Raw genomic sequence first — 15,610 nt, 5'->3', positions numbered from 1 at the left:
ACAAATCTGTGGCATGGTGCACAGCAAAGGCACCCCCTTTCAGAGGTTCTCCTCCTCATTCTTTCTTTGGACCAGCAGGGCTCTGCTTTGGGCACTCTTATCTTTCGGCTATTTCGGCCTTTCTTCGCTTTCCTGATCAGCCTTCTCTTTTCAAGTCCACTATTGTAAACAGATTTCTGAAAGACCTTACTCACCTTTTCCTTCTTCTCCTTTCGTAATGCTCCAGTGGGACCTGAATCTTGTACTTATGTGTTCTCTCTTTGAGCCACTACATAATTGTCCACTTGGTCTTCTTTCTTTAATGACTGCTTTGTCCGATCCGGACAAAGTGGTCCTTTGCACTAAGGCCCACTTTTCTGCCCAAAGTGGTTACCTCTTTACACATAGGTCAGACCATCACATTGACCACCTTCTTCTTTTTCTCCTCACATTTCCAAAATGGAGGAGAGACTCCACCGTCTGGACCCAAAACATGTGCTGTACTTCTACCTTAACTGCACTAAAGAATTCGGGGTGACCGATCAACTCTTCGTGGGTTATGCGGGCACCAAGAAAGGTCAGGCCTTGCACAAATGTTCCATCTCTCGATGTGTTGTCCTATGCATCAAGATCTATTGCTGGGGTATCGATTCTAAGGTGAAGAATCTATAACTACGGTCTCATTCAGATGAACACGTTACCTACCTTCGGTAATGATGTATCTGTTAGAGACAGATGTAGTTATAGATTTCTTACCGCCTCACCCATCCTCCCCATTCTGCGAACTGACTTCTAGGAATAGGGACTCACTTCTAGGGCCCTAGTTATGTGCACCATTGGTCAGTGTCTTGCATGGCACTGTGCTTCTGGCTTTGAAAGCCGTGGCAGAACTGACGTCAGCACACAGGGGCAGGGTCTAAGTAGACAACGCAACGTCATCCCAGCGACCATGACGCTGACAACCGACGTGGAGTTGACTGATGCCACCTACCGATACGCAGGGGTACTGCCACAGAAAAATTCTCTGGATCCAGTCTGACTCTTGGGGGTAATTCTAAGGTACGCAATCTATAACTACATATGTCTTGTTAGACTTGACATCATTGGCATGAGTCTCCCTTCCATTTTTGATGGATTGCCTCCTCTGTTTTGATATGTTTTTACTGGTTTTATGCTTTGGGCACTGTGCCACTGCTAATCAGTGCCACAGTGCAAGTGCTCCCTATGTTAAATGTATGTACTAATTGGTTATTCCATGATTGGGTTATTTTATTTATCTGTCAGCCCCTAGTGCAGTGCACCATGTGTGCCCAGGGATTGTAAATCAAATGATGCTAGTGGGCTTGCAGCACTGATTGTGCCACCCTCAGAAGCAGCTTGTAAAGTGTGCATCAGGCCTGCCATTGCAAGGCCTGTGTGCAGTCTAGCACTGCCATGTCGACTTGGCCAAGTGCACCCACTTGCCAGTCCCTAAACTTTCCCTTTGCTTCATGTTAGACACCCCTATTGTAGGTCCAAGGGCAGAGTGCATTGTAAGTATAGGGTAGGACATGCTCTGATGTGTTTAGCATGTTTTAATAGTGAATTACAGCCATTTTCATTTTTCACTATTGAAGGCTACCTGTTCTCCATAGGCCACAATAGGCAGTTACATTATCACATTCTTATAATTCTAACTGACTCAGGGAACCTGGTAGAAATTCGAATTTAGTATGCCTGAAATACATATTTTAGTAAAGTTGGTTTTAATATTCTGTGTTTGAAAATACCACTTTTAGAAAGTAGGTATTTTCTTGCCTAACTATCCAGGTCTGCCTCTGCTGGGTTGTGTATTCCTTGTCTGGGTTTGTGAGTGACAGGGCTGGGGGATTCCAGGAGACAGGCTGGGGCAGCCCGGCGGTGAATAGAGAGATCTGCATCTGGGAGATGGGTGAGAGGAGTTGCACCTGGAACCTGAATAGGGCTGGACCCTCCTGCTACAATGCTGGCTCCACCTTCTGTGGCTTGTCTGGTGTCTCTGCCCTGAACTGTGAAAGGAAAGGAGGAATTATGTCAACAGAGTGCTCCAGAGCTGTATCATCCCTCCCCTGTGCTGGCTTCACCTCCTGTAGGGCGGCTGATGTCTCTGCCCTGCACAGTGAAAGGAAGAAGAGAGTCATGTAAACAAAGTGCTCAGGAACTGGTTTGGACTAGCAGAGGCCTCTCTGCCTTCAGAGAACAAAGGATTTTGGGGTATAAATATTGGGACCCTGATCCCAAGAAATTAGATCACTTCTGGACAAGAAACCTTTCTGCCAAGGAGAAGAACAAGGAAGCTGCAGGAGTTATACTGCCCCTCTGCCAGTGTGCTGTTTGCTGGGTAGGCCTGCAGTGGTTGCTTCATTGCCAAGGGAAAGGAGAAGGAACTTTGTAAAGGTCTTTCATCTACAGAATATTCTCCAAGGGCTTGACCTGTGCTTGCCTCCTGAAGTCTCAGGGACAAAAGGCTTCACCTCCAGTGAATTTCCTTGCTGGGAATTCTGACTCTAGACACTTGCTTGCCGCAGGGAGCTGAAAGCGCGACGCATTGGGAAGAAGCGTGTCGCCGGCGCAGCTGAATTCATCGCATCACCGTAGAAGCGAGCCTTCGCTGCATCTCCCTGGAAGCGTGTATTCATGGAAGCTGCCTGCTGTCACCGGAGAAGCGTGACACCATAGTGAGAGTCGCCATCACATCACCAGAGAAACGTGTCGCAGGGCCTGTCGCAGCTCCAAAGTACAGAGGCCTTGCATGGCTGCCAGGGCGTCATCGCATCGTCATCGCAGCACCGCATCAAGGGCACCATCTCCTCGCATCGCAACCGGATCATCGCTTCCCATCAAGGTGCCATCTTACGCACCGCAACGGGCCCGCAGGCAGAGAATCTACGCATCACCTCCACACCGGTACGGATCACAACGCATCCCCTACTCTGCGCAAGCATTGTGGCACGACGGATCATCTCCCCCCGATCACGGAACTGACACATCTCCCCTTTTGCGAGCCTTTTGTTTACTTTGCGTTACGCATCCAGGTACTTTGTTGAGAACTTTGTCGCATTTATCATCAACTTGAACTAAGCAACTTTAATCATCTTTTAAGTAATCTTAAGTGTAGTTTTTTGGATTTTTGCCGTTCGTGGTCTTGTGTTAAGTCTATATAAAAAATACGTATTTTTATAAAACCTGTGTTGTGTCCATCTGTAGAGTTTTCACTGTATTACTGTGTATATTCAGAAATGGTTAACACACTGCCTCTGAGATAAGCCTGTCTGCTCGTGCTAAGCTACCAAGGGGGTGAGCAGGGGTTATTAAGGAGTGTTATCCCCTTACCCTGACTTAGAAGTAAGGGTCCCTATTTGGATGAAGGTGAATACCATTGCCATCTAGAGACCCCCAGATCTAACATGTCTCTTACAGATACATCATTACCGAAGGTAAGTAACTTGGTCCTTCTATCTTTTATTTACACTGCACCATGACCTATGGGCTATCTAGGGCCTACCATAAAGGTGACCAAAGTGTAATAAAAGTAGAGTTCAAGGCTTGGCAATGGGTTCTAAATGCCAAGTCAAAGTGGCAGTAAAACTACACACACAGGCTCTGCCATGACAGGCCTGAAACATGTTTCAAGGGCTACTTATGTGGGTGGCTCAATCAGTACTGCAGGCCCACTAGTAGCATTTAATCTACAGGCCGTGGGAATTTGATACACCACTTTACAAGTGACTTTTAAAGAAGGAAGTGGTGTGGGGAAGAGGCCAGGGCGGCTGACTCTGAAACACGGGGCTCACGGCTCGATCGCCCGTGGCAGGTCAGGCCAGCACCATGTGACTCTGGGCAGTAGCTTGCTTAATCTTCCCAACGGCCCCCGGCGCCTTGAGACCCTTAGGGGTGATTAGTTTGCACTCTACAAATACCTGCTTATTATTATTATTACTTACAAGTAGATTAAATATGCCAGTTGTGAAAACACCAATGTGACCATGTTTAGTGGAGTTTCACATGCATTTTTGCACTGTTCAGCAGTGGTAAAGTGCTCAGAGTCCTAAGGCCAACAAAAATAATTCAGCGACAAGAGGAGTAGGTAGGCAAAATGTTTGGGGGGACCCTTCAGTGAGGGCCTTTGTTTAACACAATTAATGGTTGGCAATATACTTATATGAAGACAGGCATGAAATAAACATGGTGATGAATTAGTGTCCAAGACTGCCCATCAGTGTGATAATGTGTTCTTTTAACTTCACTTCACCGGATTATTAGTCTTAACACTGTATTGGAGTGTGCACAATTTGCATAATTTAACTCAGAAATAAAAACAGTTCTTCAATCGACATCCAGTGTCATTCTGTGAAAGTTTCAAAATAATTTAATGTCCTAATTTTAAGAACAACAGAATGTTAACCATATTTGTTTGGCTTATCTTTTTTGCAAAAAGTTTGTAATTTTTTTTTAACAATGATGTTTTTATGTTTCTCTGTAGGGTATTGTGGGACCTCAAGGGCCGCGAGGACCACCAGGTCATCTTGGAGCACCAGTAAGTCATCACACAGCTCATTTCTTTGTTTTTCTTGCAAGTAAATCTTTCATGAGCAGGTTAAGCTGATCCAGTCTTTAAATATGAGGATTGTACTGGACCAATGAAATCGAGGCAAACCAGCTGCACTAATGAATTGACCTAACACGTATGGACTGACTAATCACTCCCAAACTGACTCATCACTCCCAAACGGACTCAACACTCTCAAACTGAGTCAACTTAAACACTCACAAACTTTCTCAACACTCACAAACTGATTTACCTTCCAACTTTCCATGGAAAGCTCCCTGTCCTCTTTCTCCTTTCATCACTCCCACTGTATTTCAGATGCCCCCTTTCCTATTAACTTCAGTAGCTCATTAACCTTTCAGTTTCTTTATTTTGCCCCTTTAATTCCCCTGTCAGTTCACAGTTTGTTTCCATCTACTACTTGTTGCCTCTTTAACAATAAAAGGGAAACGGTACTTTTTATGTTTTTGTTGAGTACCTTTTACCAAGGTCTGGAATACTGTAAGTTACATAATACAGCATTATTATTTTTGTTTTCTTTTTATTTAGTTTTTTGTTTTCAACCGCCTGGATAATTGATTTATTTTGTGGCCCACATAAGTATATTAAATAGACAGGGGGCATCTTCCACACAAGGGACTGCACGCTATGAAATACAAACACAGCTTAAAAACTGGAATCATACAAGTAGATGAAAACTGATCAAACTGATTCTGCAGATGGGGTGGGTGAAATATTTAGGTTAATTTACTTGGTTTTCCCTGATTTTCAGGGTGGAATCAAGTTTACACCACTGCTCTGCAGAACCAAAAAAATAGAAAGCACAGTTCCTTTTCAGAGCACTGTCAAGGGCCAGTCAATGTATTTGCCCTAACAATAATTGCATTAAGGTAAATGCATTGCCTTGACCCTTAACAGTGCCTTTGAAATGAAATTCCACCAGCAGGACATACTGTGTGCAGCCCCCCCCTGCATGGTTCGCCTGACACTCTACAAGGCAAGCACCAAGCACAGGTTCCCCTGCCAGGGCCGGGCTGGGAACCCAAAGCAGTCCTGGCAGTTTTCTCATACCAGCCCCTGTGGAAGCACTGCATGTCCTTGGGAGGCTACAAATGCTTTCTTGCGGCTTTTGTTACTGTGAGCCGATATTGCAGCACTGCTACAAAACCGGCTCCCAGTAACAAAACCGGCCCCATCCTTCCAGCCTTCTGGGGAAAAGCCTGATGCCCGGATCGCCCTGTCCCCTGCTGGGATACTTGCTTTGATGCACTGTCATCAGTTAGGCGGTAATTATTTTTATTACAGTTACCATTAAGGTTATTACTTTGTCCAGCTTCTGACTGTCATGTAGTTCCTACAAATCTATATAGGATCTGCATGTTTAGATAACATAAACTAAGGGATTGGTGTCCCGACTGATTCTAGACATTCCCAAAGGATGTGTTAGCCTGTAGACCAGCTAGCTCACCAAGAAGCGAATAGTTTCTGGCAAATATTTAACATGACAACCCTTGATCCCTCAGGCATCGTAGAAAAAAGTACAGCGCTTTTCGCCCAGGAAACGTGCTCAGTTAGTCTCAGAGAGATTCACAGAATAAACTATGGGGAAGTTTTCAATAAGCATTTATTGAACCAGCGTCATTCTAGTATAAAACATGTTTGCTGTGACAATCATTAGACAGAAACAGATGTAGAAGATAACCACCACCAACGGAGTAAATAAAAGGTAGAATTCTACCATGGCACTAAAACAGTGAAGATATGCAGGCATATAGATACATGGCAGTAATCAACATGACATATCATGTGTAGTTGTAAAGCGCACGTACAACTCAACAATGTCTCTTGGCGCTGAATAACAGATGTTTATAGTTACCCAACTCAATGATGCTCATTTTATCAACCTCAGATGGATGAAAGGCTGAGTGGACCCGCCGCGATTTGAACCTGTGCCCAGGAGGTCTAACACAGGTCCCTGCAGTGGATGCATTAGTCCACTGAGCCACCAGACCCTAAGATGCAAACCCTACCTAAGTGTACCTAATTATACATATCATGTATGTGGGTGTAAAGAAAAGAATCTCCTAGGAAAGAGCCAACCCCATTACCTGGTGGGAGATAACGAAGTATCCTGTCTTGGTCTCGAGTTGGACACCCCGCAAGCGATTTCAGACCACTGCGTGCTGGAGTTTTTGCATGCAGGAATCTCAGTGTATTGTGTCAGCATGGAAGCTTCTCCTCTGGTTCCCCAGTGAAGATGTAGCTTTCTTATACCCAAAAGGTACCCTCAGGGTTTCTACCTAAATAAGTAATGGTTTGCCATTATGTGTAAAGGACCTGTCGTCCAAGGATGACAATAGCTGTGACGTTTGTGCAGTTATTATACAGAATATCGTAATCCTGCTGTGTACGTCCTGGGCATGGGATTAAGATATGATTCTAGGCATTCTCATGGATAATAAAACAGGCAAGTTTTGGACAAAACTGATCGACATGCATTCAGCACATAACTAGGTAAAAGGTCAGTTCTAGAACAGTTATGCAGAGCAAGGTAGGACAGATGTAGGTAAAAGGTCGTGTAGCTACCTAGGCCTAGATTGGTGTACATTGGGGTTCATAACATGACCCAGCTGGATAGAACAAGAATTCCTTGTTTTATGCATTCCTTACTGCACAGAATGAGGAATTCTTGTCAATTAGCTGTTCAGCCTGCACTTCCAATATTTTAAACTTTGGTGCAGGTGGATGCGAAAACCAGCAGAAGCAGAGGGAACAGTGTGGCACCTGCAAATAAAAAAAGGTCTTGTCCCACCCCTAATTGGCACAGCAATTGTGTTAATGCCCATTGCTTTGATTATAGATGAAACTCAGCACACAATGATAACACCTGATCGATGATATTGGGGAAAATTTGTCCTAAATTGTTGGATGTAAAATTATGGAGGAACATTAAAGGAAATGCTTCAAGAACACAGCAACCATTTTCATAATTGTAATTAAATTAGACAAGCTATCTGAAAATATTGCCGAAATAGCAATGCCTGTGTTAGTGAATTTTACTAGGCCTTCAAATTTCTTCTTTAAAAGATACAAACACATAGTTTTGAAAATCCAAGCATCGATGACAAACGTGGTCATATTTTATCAGCTATTTGCCAATATCAAGCTAATTATAAGTTTTAAAGAGAACAGTAAGGTATGTTATGATATCTTGATGTCTATTGAAAGGCAGTATTCAGCCCACATATAATAGCTAAGTCTGGAATAACTTTAGCTATAACGTCTTGGACATATGAAGAAAGAAGTGCCCAGAAAAACATTCATAGAGTCTGTGCCAGATCATCGAGTTTTAAATATTGTTCTACAAATATATTATCAATAAGCTAAGTGTAGATGAAAAGAATATCAACAAGGTAAGTTTATCTAGGTAAGCTAAGGTTTACTATACTTAACTCCACATGTGTGTACCTTGGTGAGATATATAAATCAATCAGCATTTGTAGAGTGTGGCACTGTCATCCCTGGTGGTAGGTGGGTGCTGGGCTGATAGGTCTACGCCGAAGAGCCTGATCTTGGGAAAACGGCAGAAAGAGGGAAGAAACAAGCAGAAAAAGGTGAATCAGATAGAAGAAAGGCAAAATAGATGGCCGAAAAATTAGCTGAAAAGGCAAAATAGAGCAGAAGAGGGCAAAACAGAGGACAGAGAAATGAGCAGAAAAAGGCCAAACAGGGGACAGAAAAAAGAGGAGGAAAAGGCTAAACAGAGGGCAGAAAAACAAGCAGAAAAGGCAAAACAGAGTAAAACTAGTAGAATAGGCAAAATGGGGGGGGCAGAACAGCGAGCAGAAAAGGAAAAACAGAGCAGAAGACAGCAAACCAGAGAACAGGAAAACGAGCAGCAAAAGGCAAATAAGAAAGCAAAAAACTCAGCAGAAAAGGAAAAACAGAGCAATAACAAGTAGAGGAGGCTCAAACTGAGGGCAGAAGGTAGACAGGCAGCAAGTATAGCAGACTGTTGGCAAGTTGGACAGGAGAACTGTTGATGGGGGAGCTGGCATGAGAAACAGTTTTTCGGGTAATCTAGATCTGAAGTCAAGGCTAGTAGATTTATACTTATCTGTATATGTTTATCTCTACAATATTTTGGTGGTTGATATTATTGCTACCAAAGCCTTGTAATATTGTTTGAATTTCTGACATACAAGCTATTCAAAAACCCATTCATAGAGTGCTTTTGAACACACAAATGCAGGCCTTTGCCTATCAGGAGGTCCCCCTCATTCTGAACGTGTTGTACTTGGAATAAGTTGAGTAAAACCCAAAGATGCTCATTTACCTGTTTCAGTGTGTCATGTATTGTACCCTCCTTCACATTCATGAAGAACTTGAGTTACACCCTTAGCAAAAGGCAACCGTTCAATTCTAACCCATATACCATAAAGACTTACCTTTTTTCCTTGTCCATAGGGTTTACAAGGAGAGACTGGCATGAAAGGAGTCCGTGGGGATAAGGTAGGAGGAAGTTTGAATTTTTTTTTTAATTGTGTTTTTATGCTCTGTACTTATACGCTATGAACAGTCAGAATGGTCTACTTTCACCACACCATGCTTTGGAACAGGCAACAAAACAACATATGCACACAGAACACTATTTTATTTTCTATCTCGTCATATAGAGTACTATACATAGGGTCTCATTTATGAGAAGCGACGCATCGCTGTGTGAAAGCAGCGATGCGTCACTTCCTATAGATCTCATAGATTTCACTCCATCAGTTTTATGACCTTTTCTTGCATCAGAACGCCCCCCGCATACATATATACCTAGCGCAGGTATAATGTAGCGCAGGGGTTTACAAAGTTTACATCTACCTAGATGCGTCACTTTGTAAATATGGTGCAACAAGGCACATTTTTTACGCTGCTTGGTGCGTCACCAAAAGTGACACCGGCGTCGTAAAAGTGACGCAATGCCTCATAAATAAGGCCCATAGTGTCTTGTACTAATATGGTGTTCAGACCATCAATGATTAAACCCAGATCATTGTGACTGGGAGTAAATGTTTGCATTGTTCAGCATTCCGTCCATCATTTGTTCCTTTTGCTTTCATTGAATTCTAAGCATCATATTTGCTGTGCCAAAGTATAGCCTAGCAAATGATGTGGTAAGTAATTAGTGTGGTCTTCAATGACTTTTGGTGCTATGGCTTGCAATGAAGTTCAGAGTCGGGAATGGGTCGGATTTCAAATATGGAAATCCATGTATCTGCTTAATAGTGCTGGTGCTTCGATCCCAACTAGGTCAATCAGGAGTCTAAGGGACTTATTTAGAGTTTGTTGAACAAGGTAGTCTATTAAAAGGTGGCAGATTCATAATGGCCCCATCAGTCATATTTAAAGTTGTATTAAGAGTGCTATTGATTATAATTAATTTGTAATGCAGTGGATGGAAATCATCCTTGTTTTAGATGTTTAACATAAACTTATGGTGCTCTGCAATTTTCTAAACCTCCCAGCTCTAGTGTAATCATCAAACAGATTGCACCACTGATCGTATAGACCTTTAGACATCAGCTGAATATTTACATTGGGAACTAAAATCAGTACATCAAGTAAAACTACAAGGAAATCAGTTTTGTTCCACAAGAACAACAGAGAGGATGGTGTCCAAATCATGAAGATGTATTAGAAAATTAATTAAAGTTACAGGCTTTATTCATGAAGTTAAACACATGTCAGTTAAGCATAAAATTCAAACAAAAAATTAATCAATCCAATAACATATAATCCTATCTATTCTAAACATTTCTAAAATAGAACAATGAGCAATTCTTTTAGCTAGTGTAATTTATTTTGTTCCTGCAACAAGAAGGAAAATGTGAAAGTAGATTTCGAAGTCAGCATTATGTTTACAGTGAAAGGCTTTTGAGCAGTTACACTTGAGTAAGCTATAAACTAATGATTATACTTTGATTATGCAAAGTGTGACTTCTTTATACGTAAAATTGCCACACATTAACACACTGAATAATGTATAATTGGTAAGTGTGGGCGGCCAGCTACGCTCCGTCTGCGGAGTGTGCGTAGTGCCGCCTACTCCGCATTTTGCGGAGCTGGCGGAGCCAGGCGGCACTACGCACGCTCCGCAGACGGAGCGTAGCTGGCCGCCACCCGCCTCCCTCCCGCCCTCCCTAAATACTTTAAAATAAAGGAACACAATCATTTTAAAAGCACTTACCTTGCCGCCGCTGGCCGCCGCGTTCCCCGGGGCTCCTTATCTTCCGTCTTCCGTATTTTTCAATAATGCGCATGCGCGGGCGGCCGCGCATGCGCATTTTCACGTGAAAATGCGCATGCGCGGCCGCCCGCGCATGCGCATTATTGAAAAATACGGAAGACGGAAGATAAGGAGCCCCGGGGAACGCGGCGGCAAGGTAAGTGCTTTTAAAATTATTGTGTTCCTTTATTTTAAAGTATTTAGGGAGGGCGGGAGGGAGGCGGGTGGCGGGGCTGGCGGCCAGTGGTTTTGCGGAGTGGGGCTACGCGGAGTGCGGAGGTGGGCGTAGTTTCTCGCCCACTTCGCGTAGCTCCGCGAAGCCCCACTCCGCAAACTCCGCCCAGGGTTAATAATTGGTGAAGATTATAAGGTAATGCTTTTTTCTGCTCCACTTACATTCAAAGGAGTAGGGACATTTCAACTTACAGACCCAAGTTTTGGAATTTCCGCCCACTTGGAGTCTGCCACTCTCATTCACTGACTGTAAAAGGTTTTGAATATTCACCTATTTTATAGTGTAGCAAGACATACGCCAATATACCTGTTGAGGTAGTAGTCATTTTATAGGTGCAATGAGTCAGTGGCAGAAAGTCAACCATCTGATGTTCAGCAAATCAAAGTCTCCAAATGGTTATTGACTGTTCAGTTGTTCTGATGTCCATTTAAACATCTACAGAAATAAAATCATAAACACACTATGCAAATGGATGAAGACATGTAATTACCTGCAGTTGTATAGAACATATATTATCGCATATTTACTATAATCAGGATCTTGACCTAAATTTGCATCTGTACTCAGATTTCCAACATACCAGTAACTCTAGCCTCAATTGGATTAAATATTACGAAATTGTGGTTTTACTAGACAGCAAGTTTAAATTGTGCCTGCACGGTGCAACTTATGGTTCCTATATATTGATTGGCTCCTCAACCCACCAAATAGCAAAATCCAATAAGGTTTTTAAAATGAGCAACTAGAATCATCTCCAGTTGAATGTAAAAATTTCTGATGCGTTCTCTGTTTTTGCAGACATCACCTACATCTTCCACCACTGCCCCTCTCTTGCAAGACTATCCACATCTTTCACTGTCCACCTCTTCCTGACAGTTTCTCATTCTCCTGTCTGTGCTCTGCTCTCCCATTTCTGTCCTTCTCTCCCCTTCTGTTCACTTTTCCTATCAGTGACCCTCTCTCTCATCAGTGCCTACCTACCCTTTGAGGGCATCTTTCTTGTCACCTCTCCAGTAACTATTTACTTCTCGCATTGCTGTTTCCCCATCACTCCTCTTTTCTGATACCAATAATATTACTGCATTTTCGAATTATCCGTCTTTGTTTCCTTTCAATATTGACCTCCGCCTCATCGCCCCGCTCTTCTATCATTACCTCCTTTCCTGTGGCACTCTCCTCACTGCCAGCCCAATGGTGGCACCAAAGGGCTGGTTGTGGTGGGTCAGAATCAACCTAACATATTATTGATCCCTCCCCAGCACTAACAGCCTCTCACAGACGTAATGAGTCACAATGCTTCCCCAGGATGCCACCCCCCCACCCCCATCTCCGTTGCTGTCTTCAACTCACGCCAACCTTTTCAGAGGTGCTATCCTGGTACATGAAGCCCCCATCTCTACTCAGCCCTGGCACAGACATCTTTTTTGGTTGCACAAAGTTCTTTCACGCAGCACAAGCACAACAACCTGCAAACATATGACACAGACTAGTAGAACCCAGTGAACTAGGTCTAACCCTCATTGTCAGTGTAGCCTTGAATTTGGCTGTTTACTGCTGACAGCTCTTTTTCAAATGAATCATGAAAAAGGGAAGGAGCTTCCTTAATGGGTAACTGGTGGCCCCTAGGAAACACAAGCGTACCCGCGAAGGGAGGGGGTGCCCCACAGTTTGAAGACCTTTGATATCTACCATCATCTGAGCCTAGGAAGATATTCCTCAATATCCCTAGTTGCAGTTGCAATACCTCAGACAGATCTACTGCATGTGTAATGTATCTGGCTCTGTGGAAAATAACTCCAGGTTGGGTGTTTACCTCTCAGTGTATGTCAGGGTGCATTTGCAATGAATTATAATATTGAAAAGTATTGAAGTGATATGTAGTGTGTTCCTAATCCTGTCGCTCTCACAAAAGCTTACTTTCTTGATGGGCTCCCTTCGATAAGGATATTCCATCAATTGAAGATCTCACGATAGCTCCAGCTCTGCTGGAATTGTTTGATGAATGTGAACCTCATGCTTGGAGTGCACAACATGCCTAGTCCATTGAACAGACTAGTGTGTGGGACTTTACATTTCTGGCCATTTTGCGTTAGGCGCGTTCATTGGCTTCCGCCTGGTTGAAACGCATCAGTGGTTGGAAGCATAAGTCATTCAGGCCCATGTTCAACGAGGCAAAAGCAGCATCATTCCTCTCTAGCTTAAGAAATTGGGGGCTTCTGAGGTCAGAAACTAGTATATATTGTGTGGGAGCCCTGCCAAGTGCCTGAAAAGTGCCACGGATCTTCGGTTACCTAACATATTATCCTGATTTCCTCGCATGTGTGGCACTTATCAGAGCAGCAGATGAGCTACTAAAGCTGATCAACCCCTTGCCATCTCTTCCTCAGGTGCTGACAGGCGAAAGTCTTGACTTGGTTACTGATTGACTGAAGTCAGAGGGCAGACATTTCAAGATTACGTACTGAATTATAAGAAAGGGGGAGGTTATGAATTCTAACGCGTCCTTGCTGACAAAGGGAGCTGCTAAGGAGCAAAACTACACATCCCAGAATGCCAAGTTCTCTTAAAAAGGTCAGCACTGGCTGGTGTCACAAACTATAGGCGAGGGGGGTGGGGGGAGAAAGGGCTCACTTATAAACTATTCTGTGAAATCAGGCTAACATACTGCTATGTTTAAATACAGACACAGCATGTCATATTACTGGTTTCAGGTATATTCTTACCTAACTTGCTTCACATACGTTTTCAATCGTCTTCAAATATGAATGTCTGTGTCGGATCAATTTACTGTAGTAATAACTACTTGAGCAAGATATCCAGGGGTGCTATTTGGTTTGAAAGATTAGTTATTGAAGTCAGTGTTTATATGAGCTGTCCATAACATGGAAGCGGTGAGTTATATAAGGGCCTCTCCACCTTTCATGTATTCTAGGTCAAGCACATTAATGTTTTTCAGAATAAGTTGCAAGATTATTTCATTGACAGCTGAATGGCCTAGCCGTAAGCATTCATGTAATGACAAGATGCATTCTGGAAACTGCAAAAGTCACAGACTGAAATAGTTTTTACTAACAATACACTTATATTTTCAGATCCTAGACATGGTAGCTACATTATAATAGAACAATTTGGCAGTACCTTCTATGTGTGTTCAAAGGCTTGGTTTGTGGGGAAAGTGACAAAGGCCCTGACTGTATAGCACCACTTGCCTTGTGTGACTTACACCTTTGGCAGCCTTTGGTTTTTACCAGAATGCACATTGCGTTATGAGATATTTTAAGGTCATTTTTTTAACATAATATGTCAAAAATGGTACCATCTCTAATATGTTCTGCACTCAGGGAATGCAGAACTGCAATGCCTCATTTGAGAGAGGAGATAGTTGGAGTCCACCTTGCAGTGATCTAGAGTGACAGATTCCAAAAGCAGATCATCAACATATTGGACTATAATAGATCCCTGGGGCAAGACCACTGTGTCTACATCCTTCTTCAGTGCCTGGGAAAAGATTAAAGGGGACAGATGTATGTCTCCAGAACCATTTCCACAATGAGCAAATCTACCTCAGGATCAGTAAAGGCATCACTAAATTTAAATGAATGTATTAATGCATGAGAGCGAGGACAACTTAAGAATTATTAGAATAACTGAGAATGTCTGACAGGTGCATATGATTTCCCTGGGTTGGTGTGTTCCAAGAAAGAGACACATGTTCCCTAGCATTGGGATCTTTACACACTAGCTTTAAATCTGCAGAGCCCAAGCTGATTAGTCTTAGTTTTACCAATGCAGCTGAAGCCACAGACATTTCATGTCATTAAGGAGATAATAGGTTCGGAAACTTTAATGCTCTTACATATTTCCTATTCACTTACATCACACTCCCTTACCCAACAGGTGTTGGAAAACCTAACAACAGAACAACTCTGTAATTGTAACTTGCTACCATCATATGATCAACACTGTGACCCACACAACCCCCGCCTACACCGAAAACTTGCAACTCAGTGAAAGCTCTCCCTCATGAACCTAAAAATATCAACTGAAAAATATCAAATTTCAGTAGGAGATTTCCTGCCTATAGAACAGCTGGATAGGAACAGTGTGAATCCAGACAATTTAATCAGCTTCAGAAAGCCAGGTGCAGGGTTTTGTCAACTTGTGTATGCCAAGGATGCTTTACTCTGCACAGTTAAAACAAATCTGTGTGGCTCAACAGAAAGTTTAATGCTCATGTCATTTTATTTATAATGAGAGCAGGGTGACAAAGATTTACCTTTCATAAAAGGACATTCAGAGCAACTGCAGGGAGTGGGGCCAATCAGCAGCCACCTCTGAAACACTTGTTCAGTACCTTTGTCTCCCATAGAAAAGTGTGCCATCTGCAGTGGCCTCCACAGTCATAGGAAAATAGCCACTGACCCGCACTCTTCATGTCCCCCTAGCCCGCATGGCCCAAGGCTTCATCATCTGCTGCCACCATTCTCAGCAGGTGCTTACCTTTGATCCTGGATGGTCCAGTGGCAGCACACTTTGCCACAATTTCCTGCTC

The 15,610-nt window shown here is 43.1% G+C and overlaps 1 protein-coding gene across 1 annotated transcript in view; it reads left to right on the top strand.

Moving 5' to 3' along the window:
• The window catches only part of COL22A1 (collagen type XXII alpha 1 chain), a 994,625-nt gene that overhangs the window by 637,520 nt on the left and 341,495 nt on the right, over nucleotides 1–15,610 (top strand). The window contains exons 16-17 of the mRNA XM_086966258.1: nucleotides 4,481–4,534; nucleotides 9,014–9,058. Of these exons, the coding sequence (XP_086822384.1) occupies nucleotides 4,481–4,534; nucleotides 9,014–9,058 (99 nt within the window). The remainder of the gene's footprint in view (nucleotides 1–4,480; nucleotides 4,535–9,013; nucleotides 9,059–15,610) is intronic.

This window comes from Lissotriton vulgaris, chromosome 4_1, assembly GCF_964263255.1.
Source record: "Lissotriton vulgaris chromosome 4_1, aLisVul1.2, whole genome shotgun sequence".
Taxonomy (NCBI): Eukaryota; Metazoa; Chordata; class Amphibia; order Caudata; family Salamandridae; genus Lissotriton; species Lissotriton vulgaris.
Note: the sequence above shows the minus strand (reverse complement) of the source record. Positions and strands in the feature narration are given on the sequence as shown.